General features: G+C 42.2%; 1 protein-coding gene across 5 annotated transcripts in view; it reads left to right on the top strand.

Moving 5' to 3' along the window:
- MPDZ (multiple PDZ domain crumbs cell polarity complex component) overlaps nucleotides 1–22209 on the top strand; it is a 662189-nt gene that overhangs the window by 502720 nt on the left and 137260 nt on the right. For all 5 annotated transcript variants that reach the window (XM_029605550.1, XM_029605570.1, XM_029605559.1 and 2 more), the window contains 3 exons: nucleotides 4995–5075; nucleotides 6362–6454; nucleotides 6545–6619. In XM_029605550.1, coding sequence (XP_029461410.1) covers nucleotides 4995–5075; nucleotides 6362–6454; nucleotides 6545–6619 — 249 coding nt within the window. The remainder of the gene's footprint in view (nucleotides 1–4994; nucleotides 5076–6361; nucleotides 6455–6544; nucleotides 6620–22209) is intronic.

Raw genomic sequence — 22209 nt, 5'->3', positions numbered from 1 at the left:
ATTGGTTCTTACCTGCTAATTTTTGTTCCTGTAGTACCATGGATCAGACCAGAACCCGCCAGATTTGGGGAGGTGGAGAGTCGCCCACTAAGCTGTTCTTTTTCTTACGGAAGACAATTTTGTTAGTATAGTTCAGAAATGTTTTAATTGTTTGGTTGTACAACTGTTTTTTATTGCTTGGATACAGATTAATGCTGAGGAACTACAGGTGGCACTAGGGTTTATGAAGCAGTGTCAGTGAAACTTTCTCTGTCTCCAACTGCTGGCAGGGATACATAAACCCAAGAGTCTGGACTGATCCGTGGTACTACAGGAAAGAAAATTAGCAGGTAAGAACCAATTTTCCTTTTTCAACCTTTTTTCTGTCAGGACACACCTGATAGATAGTTCCCACATATGAGACACACTTGAATACATGACAGTTATAAGGCTAACCCCGCCCCACCCCCGACCCTCAGTAATGAGTATAAAGCAGAATTAGAACATTTCCCGTACAACTCACCATGCAAAAAAGATATATTCTGGTGTTATCTCAATAACAGCAACACAAACTCTCTCTACTACCAGGCACAATAGCCCTACTTATAAAATGACAGCAGTTCACCACCAATGCATGGCCTGTTGAGAAAACACACAAAAAAAGATGAGGTATTTTACTAGCCTACATGCTAGTAAAATACCTCACCTCTGTCATACACACAAGATCGACCTTCACCAAGTACAGCAAGACCACAAATTACAAATATGGAGACAGAAACTGGAATAGAAACTCAAAAAAGCCACTCTGCATGCAGTATAAAACTGGAGAAATGGAAACAGAAATATAGCACCTAACATAGTACCAGGATCTGTAATAAGGCACACAAACTAATCCACACAAAGTTACACCTGCATTATTGCATGTACGCAAATGGAACAACTTTACCTATAAAAAGGCAACACTACAAAAACCAGGTCCTAAATACTAAAACACCTCCAATTAGTAAAACAGAAAAAGCCAAGCTGTTATACAGGGATATTCAATTGAAAGAGGCCCCAAATATTCTGTAAAACTCTCACTAGGACGAAGCAATCTGAACGAAACAATGTGCAATGTGCCCCTCAGTAAATGGAGCTTCGAACAAGCCAGGATGCCCCTGCATTGGAGCAATGAGGTAGGCACCAAACACCCGTCGCAACGTTTAACCTCCATTTGTGAGATGGAGCAACGTGTCACACATCAGCAAAGAGCATAGCAGAAATTGAGTCTTGTTTCGGCAACAGGGTAATTTCAAAAGGGCTTTGGCCACCATGGTCGCCGGATCTGACACCACCAGACTTCTCCCTTTGGGGTATGCTCAAAGGAAAAGCCTCGCACTGTGGAAGATTTGAAGGAAAACATCCAACGTGAAATTGCTGCTATTCCCCCCGATATGCTCACAGACACATTCAGAAACATGGAGCGCCGTGTCAAATTGTGTCTGGTGGAAAACGGCGATCACTTCCAGCATCGCATGTAATGCAAAAGATTATACATACGTTGAGGTATGTAGCATAATTTTTTAGTTCAGATTGCTTCATCCTAATGGAAATTAAAACAGAATATTTGGGGCCTCTTTCGAGTGAATCTCCCTGTAGATGAACACACAGAAATAATTGTAAAACTATATGAATAAATGTTTCAAAAAGGTTGATAAACAGAACAACATCTAACAATTAAAAACTCTTAAAAATTATTAAAAATTCTCCAAACACCAATAAAATATTTCAAAACAGCAGATACATCACATAATACCCAATAATTAAAATGGTAGTCAGTCAAGAAAAATAAACTTAAAAAGCCACCTTTACATACCCTTTCCAGCAGTTCTCCTCCTTTCCTTTGGAGGCCACACCAGAAGCAGCAGTAGTTGCTGGAGCTGTCCTCATGGTCCTCTTCCTTAGGGACCACAACCTGTCCATTCTCTCTCTCTTTCTCTCTCTCTTACACACACACACACCCTCAGGACCAGTTTCTGTATCTCTCACGCACAAATCATCTCCCCGACCAGTCTCTCTCTCGCGCGCACACACACACACATATACATATACCAGTCATCTCCCTGATCACTCTTTCTCACACATACACACGTCACCTCTCTGACCAGTCTCTCTCAATCACACAATGTGCTCTCTCTCTTACTTACACACAGGTTTTCAATCACACACATGCTCTCCCTATTTCACTTAAACACAGGCTCAAATCACACCCATGACCCCACTCTCTCTCACAGTCACAGCCAGCGAGAAACATGCTCCATCTCTCTTGCACACACACACAGAAACACCCTCCCTGTCTCACATACACACCACAACCCCCCACAAGCACCCTCCCTGTCTCACATACATACCACATGCATACAAGCACCCTCCCTGTCTCACATACACACCACACACACACCCAAGCACCCTCCCTGTCTCACATACACACACCAGCCCCTAGCTGAATAGCTCATCTTCAGCCCCGCCGGCCTGGTCTCAGGCGGTAGCAGCCAGTGGCTCCAATTTTCAAGTCTTTGGCCCTGCCAGCCTGGTCTCCAGCAGTGGCCAGTAGCGCCAGCCTTCGTTTCTTTGGCCCTGCCAACCTGGTCTCTGGCAGCAGCCAGCAGCACCAGTCTTTAGGTCTTTGGTCCTGCCAGCCTGGTCTCCGGCTGCAGCCAGCAGCACCAATCTTGGTATCTTTGGCCCCAGCGGCCTGGTCTCCGATGGCGGCCAGCAGCGCTGATCTTTGGGTCTTCGGCTCCACCGACTGTGGGTAGCAAGAGAGAGACACCTTCTGGTACATGGCAACACACTGGTTTGTCACGACATACTGGTTGAGAATAGCTGTTCTAAATTATCCTAAATCCCACTTGAGTCCGTCATCCTTATTGGAATTGATAGGAGCTCTGATAGACACTATTCTGGCAAAAGCCTTTCTTCCACCAGAAAGAATCATCAACTTAATGTCTGTAGTGAAAGAAATATGCATCAATAGACATCCACATGGGACATGTTGAGTCATATGGCATTAGCAGTTCATGTCAGTATGAAATAGGGCCAGTGGATCCTATGGTTCCAGTGGCTTTAAGCCACTCAAGATCCACAAGACAGCATTTAGCAACTCAGGGACTCATTGGCTTGGAGACTGAACCAACCACCTGCACACTGTCTAATTAGATTGCAGAGTTCATCTCTTTCTGTCATGCCAAGGCAGGCTTGCACCTATGTCACATTATTGTTTGAATAGGGACTCACGACATGACAATAGGCTTGGTTAATTTGTTTTGCAAGATCTCTGGGGTTTAGATTCCAAATCCATCCCACAAGACCTATTTTTATTTTCCAAGGTTGTCTTTACAAAAAATAATAGCAAATGAAGGCTTGTTGCCAACAAAAACATATTGTTTACCCTTTGGCAAAGATTTTCATCATTATTTCCTTTTTCTAAATTGAAGACAACTTGTAGCTAGAGATTTCCATCTATGAGGATTGTGTATCCTGTTTGTTCTTGGAGAAAAAAATGCTTACCTGTAACAAGTATCCTTCAAGGACAGCAGAACATCAGTCCTCACATAAATCACTCTCCTCCCAAAGGAGAAAGTTTCTTCTAATTGTATCCATACACTGACATGAGGGGGACCTGTGCCAATGCCATGATGTGGGACAACCTACATATGCTCATTTGAGAACTCTGGAAAGTTTTGGTAGCTTCCTAGTCACTGCTCATAATCATCAGATAAAGTTGTCCATCTGTGCGGACAGATGTACTGCTGCCCTTATAGAATATCTGCTATAGGTGTCCAAAGAACTGCAGCAGCAATTTCCAGTTACCTCTGCCCTGCTGCTGCAGTATTTAAAAATGGTGCCAGATGACTTGAGATGGAGTCTCTGGAGGGATCCTGGGAGTGAGAGAAATCCAGAGATGCCTTTCAAAATAAAAATTAACCAGGCAGCATGGGTTATGTTTTTTGTGTTTGCTGTCAATAGTATGCACTAAAACCTTTTAGTATGCATGTGGTTAATAGGTTTTTTATCTGTTCTCCTGATTTCTCATTTTATCCTGGGACTTCTTTTGTCTCCCCAATGGAGAACTCATTCCCTTAAGCTAGCATTCAGGTATTGTCCTGGCCCTTACAATACTGTAATTCAAACTGAGGCTTGGATAACATTTTTCCCAGTATCCTCAGGAGTTGTAAGATTATAACATTCTGCAGTATCAGTTATTACTTTGTGTATCAGTTATTATTTTGTGCCTTGATTAGTCTTTCAAACACAGTCCACAGAGAGCTAGCCTTAAATCTGCTAGCTTTCTTGGCTGGGAGTGCAGAGGAACTAAATCTGTGTTAAGGCCCTATCCCAGCTCCACACATCATTGAAGACAGCCTATTTTGAATCTCCCCGGAGACTGGCTAAATACAGTGAAACTTACCTAAATAGTGATACGTATTGAATCATTTTACCTGTTGGGTAAAATACCTGTTCACCTGTTCACTATTCCTACTGTTTGTTAATAAAATTTTCATTTTATTAGCTTTGTCTCTGTGACTGATTGGTGATCCTAGAATTTTTTTTTTTTGTATTTGAATTGTAGGTACATTTTAGGAGCTGTGATATCTCTTGTTTTTGTGGAGGAGATAGTTTACAGGCATTCTGCTTGACAAGAGACATGTAGGAACCCATTTGGTAGACAGAATGTTGTCAATGTTAGGGGTATGCGTGCAGAGTGCAGACAGATCTGAGAAGTACTTGGCAAGACCTTCCAGTTGTCCATGGTATTAACCCTGAGTGGGTGTTATGGGGTGGTGCAAAGATATTACATTACAGTGTACTGTTGTAAAACAGAGTTCACTAAAACCCAAATGAAAAATAAATAAGGGTATACTCCCCTAACTTTTACACCTGTGCTTATTAGGTGATTATCTACATGCACAATACTGGAATTCAAGAACAGTTCTTGCATGATCTGTTCTGAACAAATATTTCTTCTCCTTCAGATCGAACAAAGTGCTGCGAGTCCTGTACCAGCCATAGACTTCAGTTCTTTCAAAAATGTCCAGCACATAGAGTTGCCAAAGGTAAATATGTATACAGATTAGTATTGCTATAATAATCAAAACAGTTCACTCTCTATTACGTCCCAGATAATTAATAGTAAGTTTTTATTGTGATCTAGAATTTTCACTGCCATAATTTTTTCTGTACTTTTTATTTGAAAATCAAGGACAACCACACTATCTCAATCCATTATCAAAAGTAAAACAAAAGTACTAAAATACTTAAAATATCAGTTTCTTTCTTCTTTGTACTTTCTCTTTTGATCATTCGCAGGCCTGCCTTCTTTTATGTCTTCTGATACTGTATTTCTTAGAGCTTATACTTTTATAGACTAAAAGACATGTACCTTTTATTATGGTCATGTGCCAGTTTTCATAATTGCGTTTCCTGAATCCACTCTTCTATTTTTATATTGTAGTCCTATTTTATATGCACCTGTCTATGCTTGAATTGTCTTGGATTTCTTTTATGTGATTTAATGTGGCTTCAGATGTCATGGCATATTGTTGAGCGTCTATGAACGTTATGTTTATCTTGCCAAGGAGATAACATTACAAAGATTTTGCATAGACTCTATAAAAAGATGTCACAACTTTTAACTTCTGAGATTTCACAAAAGTTGAAGGTTCTTGCCAGCCAGTGAAGTTCAGCAATAAAATCTGCAACACTAAGGAAAGGCCTGGTGACTCACTGGCAGTGCACTGCCATACAGAGGACCTGCATTTAATTCCCAGGTCAGGTCTTTCACTCCCTGAAATAGCTGGCGATGGGGAATGCTGTGAAAGCAGCATTCACAGCTTTGGAGGGAAGGAGTACAAGTCATTGTTCCATGGTAATTCCAAGGGGCCAGATTTAGTGCCCATGATTGTAAGGTTCCAGAAGGAGCCCTGGTGTATGATGCTTCACTAAGGACTGTCACTATGATAGGTGAACTAGGAAGGAATAAAAAGAAGAGGGAAAAAATCCTTGGGTAGTTGAGATTGAAGAGTTGTGACACCAAATTCCAGCCCTGGTCCTGACTGAGTTGAAAATCCAAAGCCAGTAGTAGGAAATTGCCACTATCCTCCCTTCTCTTCACCAGCACCAGCCAAAAGATTATCTGGAACTAACTTCATCGGAGTGGTGTTCCTTCTTGTATAATTTAAGTCCCTGTTTCAATTCAGACAGTATTCATGAGAAATGTTCATTAATTGTCTTTTCCTTGGGAAACACAAGTCAAGAATTCATCCTATATAAAATGCATCTAGTTTTATTATTGGAAAGACTGTACTCCACATGATCAATGTTACTCTCTTAATTTCCACAGGACCAGGGTGGACTAGGTATTGCAATTAGTGAAGAAGATACAGTTAATGGAGTTCTTATCAAAAGTATAACAGATCATGGGGCAGCAGCAAAGGTAAGACTTTGAAATGCTGACCTGTGTAAAGGAAAAGCATTGTAAGAGGGCAAAATCTTTCTTAATACTAATGCTGATTTGATTTCACAGGATGGACGAATCAAAATTGGTGATCGAATATTGGCAGTGGATGATGAGTGTGTTCTGGGACATCCTACAGAAAAGGTGATTAGAGAAAATTAAAGCTATGGCATATAGTTAGTATAGATCAGGATTTCCCAAATCTGTCTTGGAGACCCCCCCCCCCCCCCCCCCAGCCAGTCGGATTTTCAAGATATCCACAATGAATATGCATGAGATAAATTTGCATATCATGGAGTCTCAGTACATGCACATTTATCTTGTGCATATTCATTGTGGATATTCTGAAAACCTGACTGGCTGTAGCTTCCCCAGAACAAGTTTGGGAAACCCTGGTATAGATTTTTGACACTGAGTGAGGTTGGGAATTATTGCATTAGTACCAAAGTGTTTTGAGGTGAAGCATTATTTTATGAAGTACCATCTTCCAGTGGCATGATTAGCTTCCTCTTTGTTTTCCAAATGTATAGTATATTAGAAGGCTTGAGCATGGTGGATACTGTGGTTAAATCTGGATTTTTTAAATTTGCGAGTATTACGTGGGGTTTAAAACCTTTCCTTAATCATTCTGCTTTCTGATCAACAGTACAAACATTGATTCTTCCTCTAATTGATTCTTCCTCTAATTAACTGTGTACTTGGGTCTTCTTACTGCTACTCTGAAAACTATACAGCTGTTAACAAAATTTAACAGCTCATCTGATTTCAGGGAAATCCAGCACAGAGCAATCACTCCAGTTTTGTTTGCGTTACACTGGCTCCCAGTACATTTTTGTGTGGAGTATAAAGTTTTGGTACTTTTACATTTACTACTAAGATTGGATTCATGTCTTTGGATCAACATACTATTAAAAATATATAATCCTACATGATTGTTGCATTCTATGCAGAGAGGACTGTTGGATGTGCCATCAATCGAATAAGCTAGGCTGGTGGAAACTAGGGAAAGGACCTTTTCAATTGCTGTTCCTCAATTATGGAACAGGACACAACTGATGGAATGTTCAAAAACATTTAAATCATCATTGAAAACATTCTTGTTTAAGCAGTTTTTTAATTGAGTGATTTGTTCTCCTGTATTGATGACCAATTTGTATAATCATTGTTCTTTTTGCCTTTATTTTTTCAGCCACCTCCTTTGAGAACCAACTTGGTTTCTTTTTTCTCTTACTTTTGTTTACTTTTCTAATATTTTGATTTGTTGCCTTTGTAGTAGATCGTTTTAATTTGGTCCACTGTTGTTCCACCTCACCCATTTTTTCCCAGTTTTCTAGTTCTTCCTCCAGGAATATCCCCATTTTGGCAAAGTCAAGTTTTTAAATTCAAAACTTGATCTTCATGTGACTTCTCTGTATCTTATTTGTGATATCAAACCATACTGTCTGATGATCACTGGTGCTCAGGTGGGCACCTACAGGGATAATAGAGACATTATTCCCCTTGGTGAACACTAGGTCAAGAATCACACTCTCCCTCATGGGTTCCATTACCATTTGTTTGAGCAGAGCCCCTTGAAGGGCATCCACTATTTCTCTACTTCTTGTAGATTCTGTAGAAGGGATACTCCACCCACATCTGGTAGATTAAAATCTCCAACGAAAAATACTCCCTTCTTTCCCATTTTTGGAAGTCTTCGACCTGATATCTGTCCAGCTGTTCTGTCTGAATTGGAGGCCTGTAGACTACACCAATGTAAAAGGAAGCACCATCTTCCATTTTTAGGACAGCTCATAATGCTTCTTCCCTACACTACACCCCTTGCATATCAGTTGCTTGGATATTGTTTCTGATATAAAGAGCTACTCCTCCCCCTCTCCTTCCCTCATTATCCTTCCTTGATAAGTTATAGCCTGGGATGGCCGAATCCCAGTCATGAGACTCAGTGAACCATGTCTCTGTAACAGCAGCGATGTCCAAGTCTGCTTACACTGTTAGGGTCCTCAGGTCTACTGCTTCTTTGTGGCCTTGGGGTCCTCAGGTCTGCTGCTTCTTTGTGGCCTTGGGCAATCACTTTAGCCTCCATTGCCTCAGGTACAAACTTAGAGGTACATTCATCAATTTGCAATAGCCGTTATCATGTGCAGTACAGAGTTATCACATGTACGAAACAGTGCATCAGAAATTGGATATGCAAATTGGGCATTTGTTTTTAAGTGAGCGTGGTTTGGGCGGGGTTAATGTAAAATAGGGTCTGCTAGCGATAGCGTATCGCACATTATTGCAGGTTTTATCGTGGGAAATAACTACACCTTTTTTCTTGGCAGTATGGTCAAAAAAGTAATTATCGCGTCCGGTATTGCGGATCACACTTATTGCAGCGAGTATTGCGCGTGAAAAAAAATCAAATAACGGACACACCTACCAGGCCTTCCTGGCCCAATAAAAACGCCTGTTTTTGCCAGGTCAACCTTCCTAAAGCCATATTGTTTGTGGCAAGCGTACTTGTAGAGGCATACTTGATGCCTCACCACATGGAAGAAGAACAACCTGAACAACAGGCAAGGGCAGTTCCAAGACCTCCGAGGGAAGTACCAGCAGTGTAGGCAGTGGCATTAATGCCTGGGGCTCAAGCCCCGGCCTAGCGGCCGGCATGCAGGTGACCACAGCACTGGAGATAAGGGGAGCATATCTTTTCTCCATGGACATCCTTGCTGGGCATGCCAGAGGACTTTGAGGTTAGCACGTATTAGCTCAGCTCTCGAGCAATCCTGGAATTATATAAAGAGATTCGAGAGGATTTGGATCAGGTTACCGAAAGGTCCCACGCCGTCCCTGGCCTCACCAAACTCTCGGCTGCCCTGCATTTCACGGAAAGCGGCTCCTTCAACACCACAGTAGGAGTGGTAGGGAGAATGTCCCAAACCACTTTCTCATTCTGTCTCATCCAGGTCATCGAAGCAGTCACTGACTGCATTCCTCGCTGCATAACATTTCCTTGCGACTGGCAGGACTTCATGGACTTGAAGAGTCCTTCACAGTCTTTCCCATTGTTGTCAGAGCAATCGACTGTATTCACGTGGCCATCATTCCACCCCGACAGAGAGAGGAGACATACCACAAACGAAAGCTCTTCCATTCCATCAACGTGCAAGTGGTGTGTAATGCTTGAATGCGCACCCTCGACATGGTGGCCAGGTACCCGGGAGCCACGAACAATTCCTTTATATTTAGGCATTTGGGGCCTCTTTGACAATTTTGAGGCCAGCCTGGCTCGTAGGTAAGACACATTTTTCTTTCTATATTCCATCTCTGCCTATGTGTATGTGGCTAATGATACCCAAATGAGGGTTGGTTGTGGGGAGGAAACAATAGGCATGATAACTGCCTTGTGCAGTCATGTATGCAGGCATTTGGCCCAGAGCATGTTTTTTCTCCCCATGTTTCAGAGCCCTGCAACATTGGTGATGGCAAACAATGCATGGGACCTAAAGGTTGCTGAGTGAGGAACCACTATATACTTTGCACGTCTTAATTACCAAAATGGCCCCATTGCTGTCCTCCTCTTGGGAGCTCTTACATTGTCACTGGTGAATCATAAGCTTGAACTGTCCACACTGCTGGTACAGCACCATCACATCTGGGCCATTACAGAGGCATCAGGAAGATTGTCGCACACTGTTTCTGTACAACCTCACACACCTGTACCTCGAGCAGTGTCTTGTGCATGTTGATGGCCTGTCATATTCCCATTGTGTGAGCTCACTAATGGGTTTGTATGGCGGATAGACTGCAGAGCTGCCACAGATATTCACATGCAGAGCATAAAAGCTGGAAGAGTAGGCCTACCATGTTTTGCCCATATGAAGGACAATACCTTTTCTGTGCATACATACATACATAGTATACTTGGATTTTCAGAAGGCGTTTGACAAAGTTCCTCATGAGAGGCTTCTAGGAAAAGTAAAAAGTCATGGGATAGGTGGCGATGTCCTTTCGTGGATTGCAAACTGGCTAAAAGACAGGAAACAGAGAGTAGGATTAAATGGGCAATTTTCTCAGTGGAAGGGAGTGGACAGTGGAGTGCCTCAGGGATCTGTATTGGGACCCTTACTGTTCAATATATTTATAAATGATCTGGAAAGAAATACGACGAGTGAGATAATCAAATTTGCAGATGACACAAAATTGTGCAGAGTAGTTAAATCACAAGCAGATTGTGATAAATTGCAGGAAGACCTTGTGAGACTGGAAAATTGGGCATCCAAATGGCAGATGAAATTTAATGTGGATAAGTGCAAGGTGATGCATATAGGGAAAAATAACCCATGCTATAATTACACGATGTTGGGTTCCATATTAGGTGCTACAACCCAAGAAAGAGATCTAGGTGTCATAGTGGATAACACATTGAAATCGTCAGTTCAGTGTGCTGCGGCAGTCAAAAAAGCAAACAGAATGTTGGGAATTATTAGAAAAGGAATGATGAATAAAACGGAAAATGTCATAATGCCTCTGTATCGCTCCATGGTGAGACCGCACCTTGAATACTGTGTACAATTCTGGTCGCCGCATCTCAAAAAAGATATAATTGCGATGGAGAAGGTACAGAGAAGGGCTACCAAAATGATAAGGGGAATGGAACAACTCCCCTATGAGGAAAGACTAAAGAGGTTAGGACTTTTCAGCTTGGAGAAGAGACGACTGAGGGGGGATATGATAGAGGTGTTTAAAATCATGAGAGGTCTAGAACGGGTAGATGTGAATCGGTTATTTACTCTTTCGGATAGTAGAAGGACTAGGGGACACTCCATGAAGTTAGCATGGGGCACATTTAAAACTAATCGGAGAAAGTTCTTTTTTACTCAACGCACAATTAAACTCTGGAATTTGTTGCCAGAGAATGTGGTTCGTGCAGTTAGTATAGCTGTGTTTAAAAAAGGATTGGATAAGTTCTTGGAGGAGAAGTCCATTACCTGCTATTAAGTTCACTTAGAGAATAGCCACTGCCATTAGCAATGGTTACATGGAATAGACTTAGTTTTTGGGTACTTGCCAGGTTCTTATGGCCTGGATTGGCCACTGTTGGAAACAGGATGCTGGGCTTGATGGACCCTTGGTCTGACCCAGTATGGCATTTTCTTATGTTCTTATGTTCTTATAGATGTGGTGCATCCATATATGTCTTCAAATGGAGGGGGCACCATTTCCGAAACACTGTAGGCGCTTCTACAGTAACCAGGCGTTCACTTCTACTAAGCTATGTACTTGCTGATTCTTGGAACACAGTGTCAGCTGCTGTGTGTCAAGTAGGAAGGAGGAGTGAGTGACTAGTATGTGGTACTCAATCTGCACAGATGCAGAGCAAAGGATGTAGAGTTGTGCTGCTGGTGCTGGGGACCAGGCAGACTTCCACAGACTAACTGTCATTCCTGCAGTGGCCTGCCTTTTGGATCTGGATGCTACCTGTAAGGTCATCCTTACCTTACACATATACAGACCCCCAAGCCAAGCCAGTACAGGCGTGAGAACTAGTCTGTGGAAGTTTGCCTGGTCCCTAGCAACAGCATCATGCCTCTAAACCCTCTGGTGTTTGCCGGTGGATATTGTTGACCATATGGTACACCCTCATTACTTCTCCCTACTTGTCACCCAGCAGCTGACAGTGTGTTGCAACACTCAGCAAGCACGCATCGTATTAGGTTTACAGTTTAAGCTACAAATGTTTGCACTCCTGACAGAAATAAGGGGGTAGAAAATAAAGTCTTATGTCATGATGACTCTTAAGTTCACCGAAGCTGTACATGCATACTATATTAACTCTTGCCCATGAAGGTACAGAGCAGGTCACATACAGGCGTATGTAAGAAGGAGTAACCAAACGGTATGGTGTGTGAAGAAGGTAACAAGAGGCAGTAGTAAAGGTCCCTGGTAATGAGCTTCTTTACTTCTGCCTGTCTTCCTTACCAACATGCACGCAGCTTTCATTGTTATGCCATAGCCTATATAGTTTTGCATGCTCGATAACTGCACAGTTGAAATGAGGCAGGGTATTCTAGCATGCAAGGACATGTGGAGAGCAAGCCTTTAACCTTCAGAACCATGAACACAAAAACCACACATTAAAAGGGCACGACCAGAAAGTTTTTTCCAAACGCTGACTACTTTATTAGCAAACACATGTAGTGCACTATTTGAAATAAAGTCAATTTCTTAGGTAATCACATTCTGCAAGGACAAGATAGCAGACAGCAAAAAACATTGCACATTTCATGAACAGCACATTCAGTGTACACGTACATAAATACATTGAAATGGCATCATTACAAATACAGGCATTGCATATTATCCTTTAGGCACAATTATGATTACAACTAAGAACCTAGAAAGAGGAAGTATCACCCCAAAAGTTATAGTAGTGCTGTAAAATAACAGCTACATGCAGCACTACTATGTGCTGTCAACCCAAAGGCCCCAGACAGTCCATGTTGAAAGAGTGCACTCAAAGGGGACAGCCTAAGGGCCACAGCAGAAAAGTCCAGCATTTAGCCAGTAGGACCAAGACCAAACAGTTCAGCATGAAGGTAGCAGGAGCAGGACCGGAGAGTGTAACATCGACGCAGCAGGAGCAGACGAAAACCCAGCAGCGTGGAGGCAGGAGGCCCAGGAGGAGACCCAGTAGCATGGAGGCACCACTTGCAAAAGATGAGATGACACACCAGCAGCGTGGAGCAGGAGATGGGATGTCATGACAAGATCCAGCAACTGGAAAGTAAAATGAGGCTACTTAAACGACCCTGTAATAGGGGCTGAGCCTCGAGAAGGACTTCTTAGTTAGTGTGCTACATGAAAATGCTTCACAGAACACCATCTATTCCGCATGCTGGCACAGCAAGTCTGTAGTGAGGATATGCAGGGCAGGTTTCTTCCATCTAGATGGCACAGCAACTCTGTAGTGAGGACAGGCAGAGCAGGTTTCTTCCATCTAGATGGCACAGCAACTCTGTGAAGAGGCTGCCCCAGTCTTGTCCAAAAAATTTTGTTCTTCCCCCTTACTGGCCATGTGCTTCACATATTCAAAGCCCTTTACCATGTCATGGCTTGTCAATTGAGAGGGAACATGGTTTTTGTGGGCCCAACTCTCCGGCGGCTTACTTTACTGGGAATGCTGCATGGTGTTGATTCCAATGATGAAGCGGAGGACTCTGAAAGCTGCTCTGGCATCTGTGCAGTATTTGGGTGAGAACATCTGTCATGTTCAAATCATTCTTGAGTAATAGAACATACCAAGTACACATTAATAATTCATTCTCCGAAATTATTAAACTGGAAACAGGAGTTCCACAGGGCTCCACTCTATCTGCAACACTTTTTAATATCTATATGACTCCTCTATGTCATCTTTTCTCAGGTTTAGGTCTAACATATTATCTATATGCCGACAACATACGGATCTTGCTACCTGTTAACGATACACTGGAAAAAACATTTCAAACTACAACGATGTACCTGAACATAATAAAACAATTACTGACATAAATGAGACAAAGTATTAACATAGAAAAAACAGAAATCATCTTACTGGAAAGAAAATCAGCTATAAACAATAACAAGGGTTATTTACAATACAAAAATAATCAAATAACTCTAGAGACCAAAATAAGGGACCTAGGCGTTTATTTAGATCCCGAACTGAATTTCAAAAAACATATTGAAATAAAAACAAAGAAGGCTTTTATAAATTACTACTCTTAAGAAGACTAAAACCACTATATTCGGGTGATCCTGAATTCAGTGATGGTGGATCGGCTTGATTTCCTAGGACTACAAATACAACGCTGAACATTAGCCCTTGACAAAGAACCTGGAGAGTTCGAAACATGGAACCATGTCGGGCATAGAGATGACTTCAGCGACTGCACTAAGCTAAGTTCACCAATCACATTAAGCAAAAAGAAAATATTTTAAAAAATTGATTCTTGCTATTGACCGATGATTATACACAAGGCATATCATCTAGCAAAACTGCTATTCAGATGAAACCTATTATGATAGGTTAAAATTAACCTAAGCGTCTGTTTAATAAGTACTATAGTACCGATGAATTCCTTGATATTTGACAGAGTGACATTTTCACTGAGTACTTACACTGATACCTTAAATTTATAGAAACATACATAGAAACATAGAAATGACAGCAGAAGAAGACCAAACGGCCCATCCAATCTGCCCAGCAAGTTTCACACTTTTTTTTTTCTCATACTTATCTGTTACTTTTGGCTCTTAATAACCTTTTGGTTCTATTTCCCTTCCACCCCCACCATTAATGAGAGAGCAGTGTTGGAAATGCATTGAAGTGAAATTTCTAGCTTAATTAGTTAGGGGTAGTAACCGCCGCAATAAGCAAGCTACACTCATACTTATTTGTTTACCCAGACTAAATAATTCAGTCCTTGTTGGTTGTTGTCTGTATATATAGATCCACTTTTCTTCATTCCCCTGCCGTTGAAGCAGAGAGTTATGCTGAATATGCATTGAAAGTAAAGTATCAGACTTTCTCCCCTGCAGTTGAAGCAGAGAGCTATGCTGGATAAGCACTGAAAGTGAAGTATCAGTCTTTCTCCCCTGCAGTTGAAGCAGAGAGCTATGCTGGATATGCATTGAAAGTGAAGTATCAGACTTTCTCCCCTGCAGTGCAGCATAGCAGAGGGCTATGCTGGATATGCTTGAAGTATCAGTCTTTCTCCCCTGCCGTCGAAGCAGAGAGCTATGCTGGATATGCATTGAAAGTGAAGTATCAGGCTTATTTGGTTTGGGGTAGTAACCGCCGTAACAAGCAAGCTACTCCCCTGCTTTTTTGTGGATGCAAATCCTTTTTTCCACATTTCCTCTTGCCGTTGAAGCATAGAGCAATGTTGGAGTCGCATTAACTGTGTGTATGTTTATTGAATAAGGATATTAATCTCCAGGTAGTAGCTGTCATTCCCGCAAGCAAGCCACCCTCTTGCCTCTTCTCTTCATTCACATCCTCTAGACTTTATGGATCCACAGTGTTTATCCCATGCCCCTTTGAAATCCTTCACAGTTTTGGTCTTCACCACTTCCACCGGAAGGGCATTCCAGGCAACCACCACCCTCTCCATGAAGAAATACTTCCTGACATTGGTTCTCAGTCTTCCTTCCTGGCGTTTTAAATCGTGACCCCTGGTTCTGCTGATTTTTTTGCAACAGAAAAGGTTTGTTGTTGTCTTTGGATCATTAAAACCTTTCAAGTATATGAAAGTTTGAATCATATCACCCCTGCTCCTCCTTTCCTCCAGGGTGTACATATTTAGATTCTTCAATCTCTCCTCATAAGTCATTCGATGAAGACCCTCCACCTTTTGGTCGCCCTTCTCTGGACCGCCTCCATCCTGTCTCTGTCCCTTCAGAGATACGGTCTCCAGAACTGAACACAGTACTCCAGGTGAGGCCTCACCAAGGACCTGTACAAGGGGATTATCACTTCCCTTTTCTTACTCGATATTCCTCTCTCTATGCAGCCCAGCATTCTTCTGGCTTTAGCTATCGCCTTGTCACATTGTTTCGCCGACTTCAGATCATTAGACACTATCACCCCAAGGTCTCTCTCCTGCTCCGTACATATCAGCCCTTCTCCCCCCATCGAATACAGTTCTTTCGGATTTCCACACCCCATGTGCATGACTCTGCACTTCTTGGCATTGAATCTCAGCTGCCATATCTTCGACCATTCTTCCAGCTTCCTTAAATCCCGTCTCATTCTCTCCACTCCTTCCGGCGTGCCCACGCTGTTGCAGATCTTAATGTCATCTGCAAAATGACAAACCTTACCTTCTATCCCATCCGCAATGTCACTCACAAAGATGTTGAACAGGACCAGTCCCAACACCGATCCCTGCGGCACTCCGCTTAACACTGCTCTCTCTTCAGAGTAAGTTCCATTTACCATCACACATTGTTTTCTGTCCGTCAACTAGTTTGCAATCCAGGTCACCACCTTGGCACTCACTCCTAAGCTTCTCATTTTATTCACCAGTCTCCTGTGCGGGACCGTATCAAGAGCCTTGCTCTTCCTTGATCCTATTCCTTGGTTACCCAGTCAAAAAAGTCAATCAGATTTGTCTGACAGGATCTTCCCCTGGTGAATCCATGCTGCCTCTGGTCCAGCAATTCTCGCGACTGTAGATAGTTCACTATTCTTTCTTTCAACAGTGATTCCATTACTTTTCCCACCACCAAGGTGAGGCTGACCGGTCTGTAGTTACCAGCCTCTTCTCTGTTCCCATTCTCGTGAAGCAGGACCACCACCGCTCTTCTCCAATCTCTCGGCACCACTCCCGTTTCTAAGGATCTATTGAATAGGTCACACAGCAGACCCGCCAGCACATCTCTGAGCTCCCTCAGTATCCTGGGATGAACCTCATCAGGCCCCATGGCTTTGTCCATTTCCAGTTTCCTCAGCTTTTCCCATACATTCTCTACTGTAAATGGAGTTACATCTACTCCACTCCCCTCCAGTTCCTTGTTAACTAGCGATGGTCCTTCTCCAGGGTCCTCTCTAGTGAACACCGAACTGAAGTATTTGTTTAATATTTCTGCCATTTCTTCGTCTCTCTCCACACATTGATCCTTTTCATCTTTTAATTTCACTATACCACGTTGGACTTTTCTCCTTTCACTGATGTATCTGAAAAATGTTTTGTCACCTCTCTTTACCTCTTTGGCAATCCTTTCTTCCGCTTGACATTTTGCCGTCTTGATTACTTTCTTTATCTCCCTCATTTCTACCAGATATTCTTCCTTGTGCTCCTCCCTTTGGGATCTTTTATATTTCTTGAACGCTGTTCTTTTAGCCTTTATTTTGTCTTATACCTCCTTTGAGAACCAGATAGGTTTCATTTTTCTTTTGCTTTTCTTTACTTTTCTAACATATAGATTAGTTGCCTTGGTAATTGCTCCTTTTAGTTTGGTCCACTGTTGTTCCACGTCTCTCTCGTTCTCCCAGCCTACTAGTTCTTCCTCCAGATACTTCCCCATTTCATCAAAGTCTGTGTTTTTGAATGCAAAACTTGGTCTTTGTGCTTCTTTTCTGTATCCTTTTTGTGATATTAAACCATACCGTATGATGATCACTGGTGCTGAGGTGGGCACCCACCTGGACATCAGAGACATTATCTCCATTAGTGAGCACTAAATCAAGTACAGCTCCCTCCCTTGTGGGTTCCATTACCATTTGTTTGAACAAAGCTCCTTGTAGGGCATCCAATATTACTTTACTATTGTTAGATTCTGCAGATGGGATTCTCCAGTCTACATCCGGCAAATTAAAGTCTCCAACAAACATCACTTCTCCCTTCTTTCCCATCTTTTGGATGTCTTCAACCAGATCTCTGTCCAGCTCTTCCTTTTGGTTTGGAGGCCTGTAAACCACTCCAATAAAAATGGATGCCCCATCTTTTTTTAGGTTGACCCATAAAGCTTCTTCATTGCCCCATCTTCCTTGCAGCTCAGATGCTTGGATATTGTTTCTGACATAAAGAGCCACTCCTCCCCCTTTCCTATACTCTCTGTCCTTCCTTAACAAGTTATAGCCTGGTATTGCCGTATCCCAATCATGTGATTCCATGAACCATGTCTCTGTGACAGCAACAATGTCCAAGTCCACCTCTTCCATTAGGGCTTGCAGATCTGGGATTTTATTGCCCAAACTACGAGCATTTGTGCACATAGCTTTCCAGATTTCATCATTCAGGTTACTGTTGTTCCTGGACTCCTTTTGTGACTTTAGTTGAGTTTTGTTATCCACTTCACCCTTTTCCTTCGCAAGATTAGTGCCTCTGATGTCAGATTCATCCAGCACAAAGCTTTTTCCTTTGGTTACTGATCTGGAATTTCTGTATGCATTGGGTTTCTTCTCTCTTTTCAGACAACACTTCAATCTTTTTCTCAAGAACTTCTTCAGTATTTAATATAGAGAAGGTGTTTTGTACTTGTTGCACTTGATACAGAGTGTGTGTCTCCGCATCACAGGTCTAATTCTACCAGAGCCCACTGTAATCCTGTTGTTTTTTGAGTTCCTTATGCCCTGTGTGAGTGGTGGGGTAGACATGTGTGCTGCACAGCTGTCAAGAATGGGTGTCTGGGTCACGGGTCTTATCCTACCTGAGCCCACTGTAAATCTCTTTTTCCTTGACTTTTGGTTTTTCTGTGGTAATGGGGAATTAATTCCTGAATAATGTAGAGTTGGTGAGACTTTCTTCATTGAAGCTAATTCAGCTTTAACTTGAGCCAACTCCTTTTTCAAGGAAGAGAGTTCTGAGCAAATGGGGCAAGCCCTTAGTTTCCAGATAATTTCCCTCAGAATAAAAGTTCCACTATAGTTACATTGGATAGTCCTCATTTTGGTAAATATATTTGATGGATAACACCTAAGGGATTACCAAATTTCTAATTTATCTAGTTGCCAATTATGTACTCAGGCAGGCTATAGCAGAAAAACAAAACTAGGAGTGGGTGGGAGTTGAACAGTTAACACGTGGCCAGGGCTGTTCACTGGACACTATCTGCTATTGATTTTGAACAGACCCGCAGATTTGGCTACTAATTTAAGCTTTTCCTTATCTCTCCCCAAGAGTTTGTGCTTCTGGCTGCCTCCTTCGTTCAAATCAGACTGAGGACTTGAATGCCCCTGCAATACACTGAGTCTGCTGCCAAAAGCAGTTTAGCTAGAAAGCAGTCCCACCCCCACAAACACTGGCTGAGGAGGAAGTGTCTGATCTGAATTAATGGCTGGCCCTTGAAAGCAGACTAAAAGGCACTCACAAGTTACAATTTCAGTTTAGCTTCTTTGTAACAGACAGTGCACAAGTTTTGGTAAATATAATGCCATAGTTCTAAACACTGGTAAATAACCAAATACATTTGTACTTTACTTCAGCAGGCTGGATCCCAGCTCCAAAATGATTCAGTTACCAAAGCACATGAGACTCTGGCATGCCAAATCCAATTAGTGCCTTCCCCACAAACACTGGCTAAGGAGGAGGTGTCTGATCTGAATTAATGGCTGGCCCTTGAAAGCCATTTTGATGATGTGTGTTTTTATGTTTATCTGTGGCTATTGTAAACCGATGTGACAGTCTTTTCCAAATACCGGTATAAAAAAATAAAATAAATAACATTTGTTAACTTCAGGTATATTCCCTTCCTCAAATCCTAAAACTTCTTGTAGAAACATTTTTAAGGAAACATATGGGATTTCTCCCAATATACGAGGAAAATTTAAAATCCTTATATTTAAGTGTCTATTGGAATTTTCAAGTGCTTCCACTCTTCTTGTAAGATATTGTCTGTCTTTAACAACTGCTGCCTTGAAAGCCAAATTATCAGATTCTTTCCCCTGTAGTTCCAACACTTGTTTAGATAGTACATCAACCTTTTTCTGAATTTCAGTAGAATTTTGACTGTTTTGAGAAGCAAAAAATTCCACCTTGGTGTTTAAATTATTCAACGTTGTAGCAACCCCCACCATCAAGTTCCACAAAGCCACCATCGTTACAACCTCCGGGCGTTCAGGAATCCTTAGGGGCTTAACTTCGGGGTTTGTCTCTTTCAGTAATTGCAGGCTATTACCAGTCGGACTTACCCCTACTGCCCCTTCTGCTGACATGACAATCGATGTTTCCGCGCTGCTCAGCACTCCCGGTGCAGATTCTCGCTCAATGGCGTCCCAGAGAGCCAGAGTATCAGATGACCTCTCTGCTAGCGATCCGGAAGGGATTTCCTCCTTTTGCGTGCCGTGTAGAACATAAGCCCGGAGCATTGTTGGGGGACTGCTCTAAGTTCTGGGCTCAGCGTTGTCTCTTCCGGGGCCGGAGCCTCTCCCTCAGTTCCATGCTCCAAGGGTTCCTTGACCGCTGGTTCTGTTGAAGCTTGTGAAGTAAAGAACCAAATTATTTCCTGCTGCATTACCGAAGATGGTGGGGGTGTTGAGGGATAAACCCTAATCTTCCCCTTCCTTTTCGGAGGCATGAGGAATAAATATTAGGAGAAAAATTCTCAAAAAGGCAGGACCTCTCTCGGCTCCTACACACACGGTGCAGGAACAGGTAATACTTCTGAAAAGGTAGTGGTCTTTGCCATAGATCTAATCCTCTTCCCTAGATTTTGGAAATCTTTCTAGAAAGGATACCATTCCTGGAAAGGCTATCATTTCTAGCAAGGTCATTGGCCCCATTGATGTCAGAGTCTCTGTTTTCTTCTATATTTGCATTGACTATTTGGTGAAAGTTCATCAGGGAGTTAGTAAGGTTGGGGAATTTTTCAACATTGATGTTTACAGCTTAGGGGCTATTTCTCTATCCATGTGGCTCGGAGTCTGTCTACCAATATATCTTCTAATCCTTGGGGATCCAGAGGAGGCCATGGTATGAGAAGAAAAGTTCCTGATGTGTGGCTCAAGAAAAGGTCTAAGAATCTTTTCTCTGCTTCACCAGAAACATGTGGTAGATAAGTTGGTCAAAGAACCGCCTTATATGTGCTTTATGTTGGCTAGGTTTTGATCAAAGTTCAATGCTGAGCCTTCCATAGTGTCGTGAGATCTCAGTACGGTATTTGCCTGCTGCTTTGAGGCTCTTTTGTGCCTCTGTACTCAGCATAATATCTGACCTAGGAGGTCAGGTTTGTATTGTTGGTCCCTTGGCAGGTTGGATCTGCTACAAACCCTGGTGCCTTTCTCATCTTCTTAGAAGTTTTTTCCAAATAAATTGTTTTTATGTATGTTTCTTGTCACTGATTAATAGTCTATAAGTCTGCAAAGGTAATCTGTTACTCTTCAGATACAAGCAATCCAACTGGAGGTCTCTGCAGCCCGAAATAGTCTAATCAGGTTTCTTCTTGACACCAAAAATCTGTAATGACTATGGGCAAAAGTGCTGTTTCTCTTGGTTAGTGAATTGTACCTTTGGTCTAATGAGGCACATCAAAGCACCTTGTGCTGAGGCTTTGATTGCCTTTGTTTAGAAGTGACAAAGTGGGATTTTCACCAAACATTCATAACACACTCTATTTTTGGCAGGGGGTCCTGCCAAATAACTGTATTTTAAAACTGTCCTAGAGAGTCTCTTTGAGGTGTAAAACCCAACTCCATTCCCTCCTAGAGCCCGTATTGGTCAGACTGCCTCACATAAAATAAAAAAGAGGAGATAAGAGATTATATAAGGTTTACTTATTGCTACTGAAAACAGTAGTGCCTTTGGCACTGTTTTTCCCTTTTGTCTCAGGCAGCCTGTAGCTTGGTAATCCCCTTATATGAGGACTGCTATCCTGTTTGTCCTTGAAGAAAGTGAAGTTACTTATCTGTAATGGTGGTTCTCTGATGGACAGCAGGATGTATGTCCTCACAACACCTTCCCACCTCTCCTTGGAATTGTTTTTTCCAAGTCTTAGCTTTATCATGGACTGAAGAATCCTGTCTGGGAGGCAGGTAGCTTGCTACAGCTGCACATGCTCAGTAGAGCATGCTCAAAATGTCTAGAATCTTTGAAATCAAAGTTCCATGCCAGGCTCCATCAGGTGACATCACTCCACATGTGAGGGCTGACATCCTGCTATCTATCGGAAGACTATTGTTACAGGTAAGTAACTTCACTATCCCTAGAAGTAACAAGAAATAGATCTACTTTATGGGATATGGTAAGTACTTGCAATCTGGACTAACC

The sequence above is a fragment of the Rhinatrema bivittatum genome, chromosome 1 (genome assembly GCF_901001135.1).
Source record: "Rhinatrema bivittatum chromosome 1, aRhiBiv1.1, whole genome shotgun sequence".
NCBI classification, from domain to species: Eukaryota; Metazoa; Chordata; class Amphibia; order Gymnophiona; family Rhinatrematidae; genus Rhinatrema; species Rhinatrema bivittatum.
The sequence above is the reverse complement of the archived record's forward strand: the minus strand, read 5'-3'. Positions and strand labels throughout refer to the sequence as shown.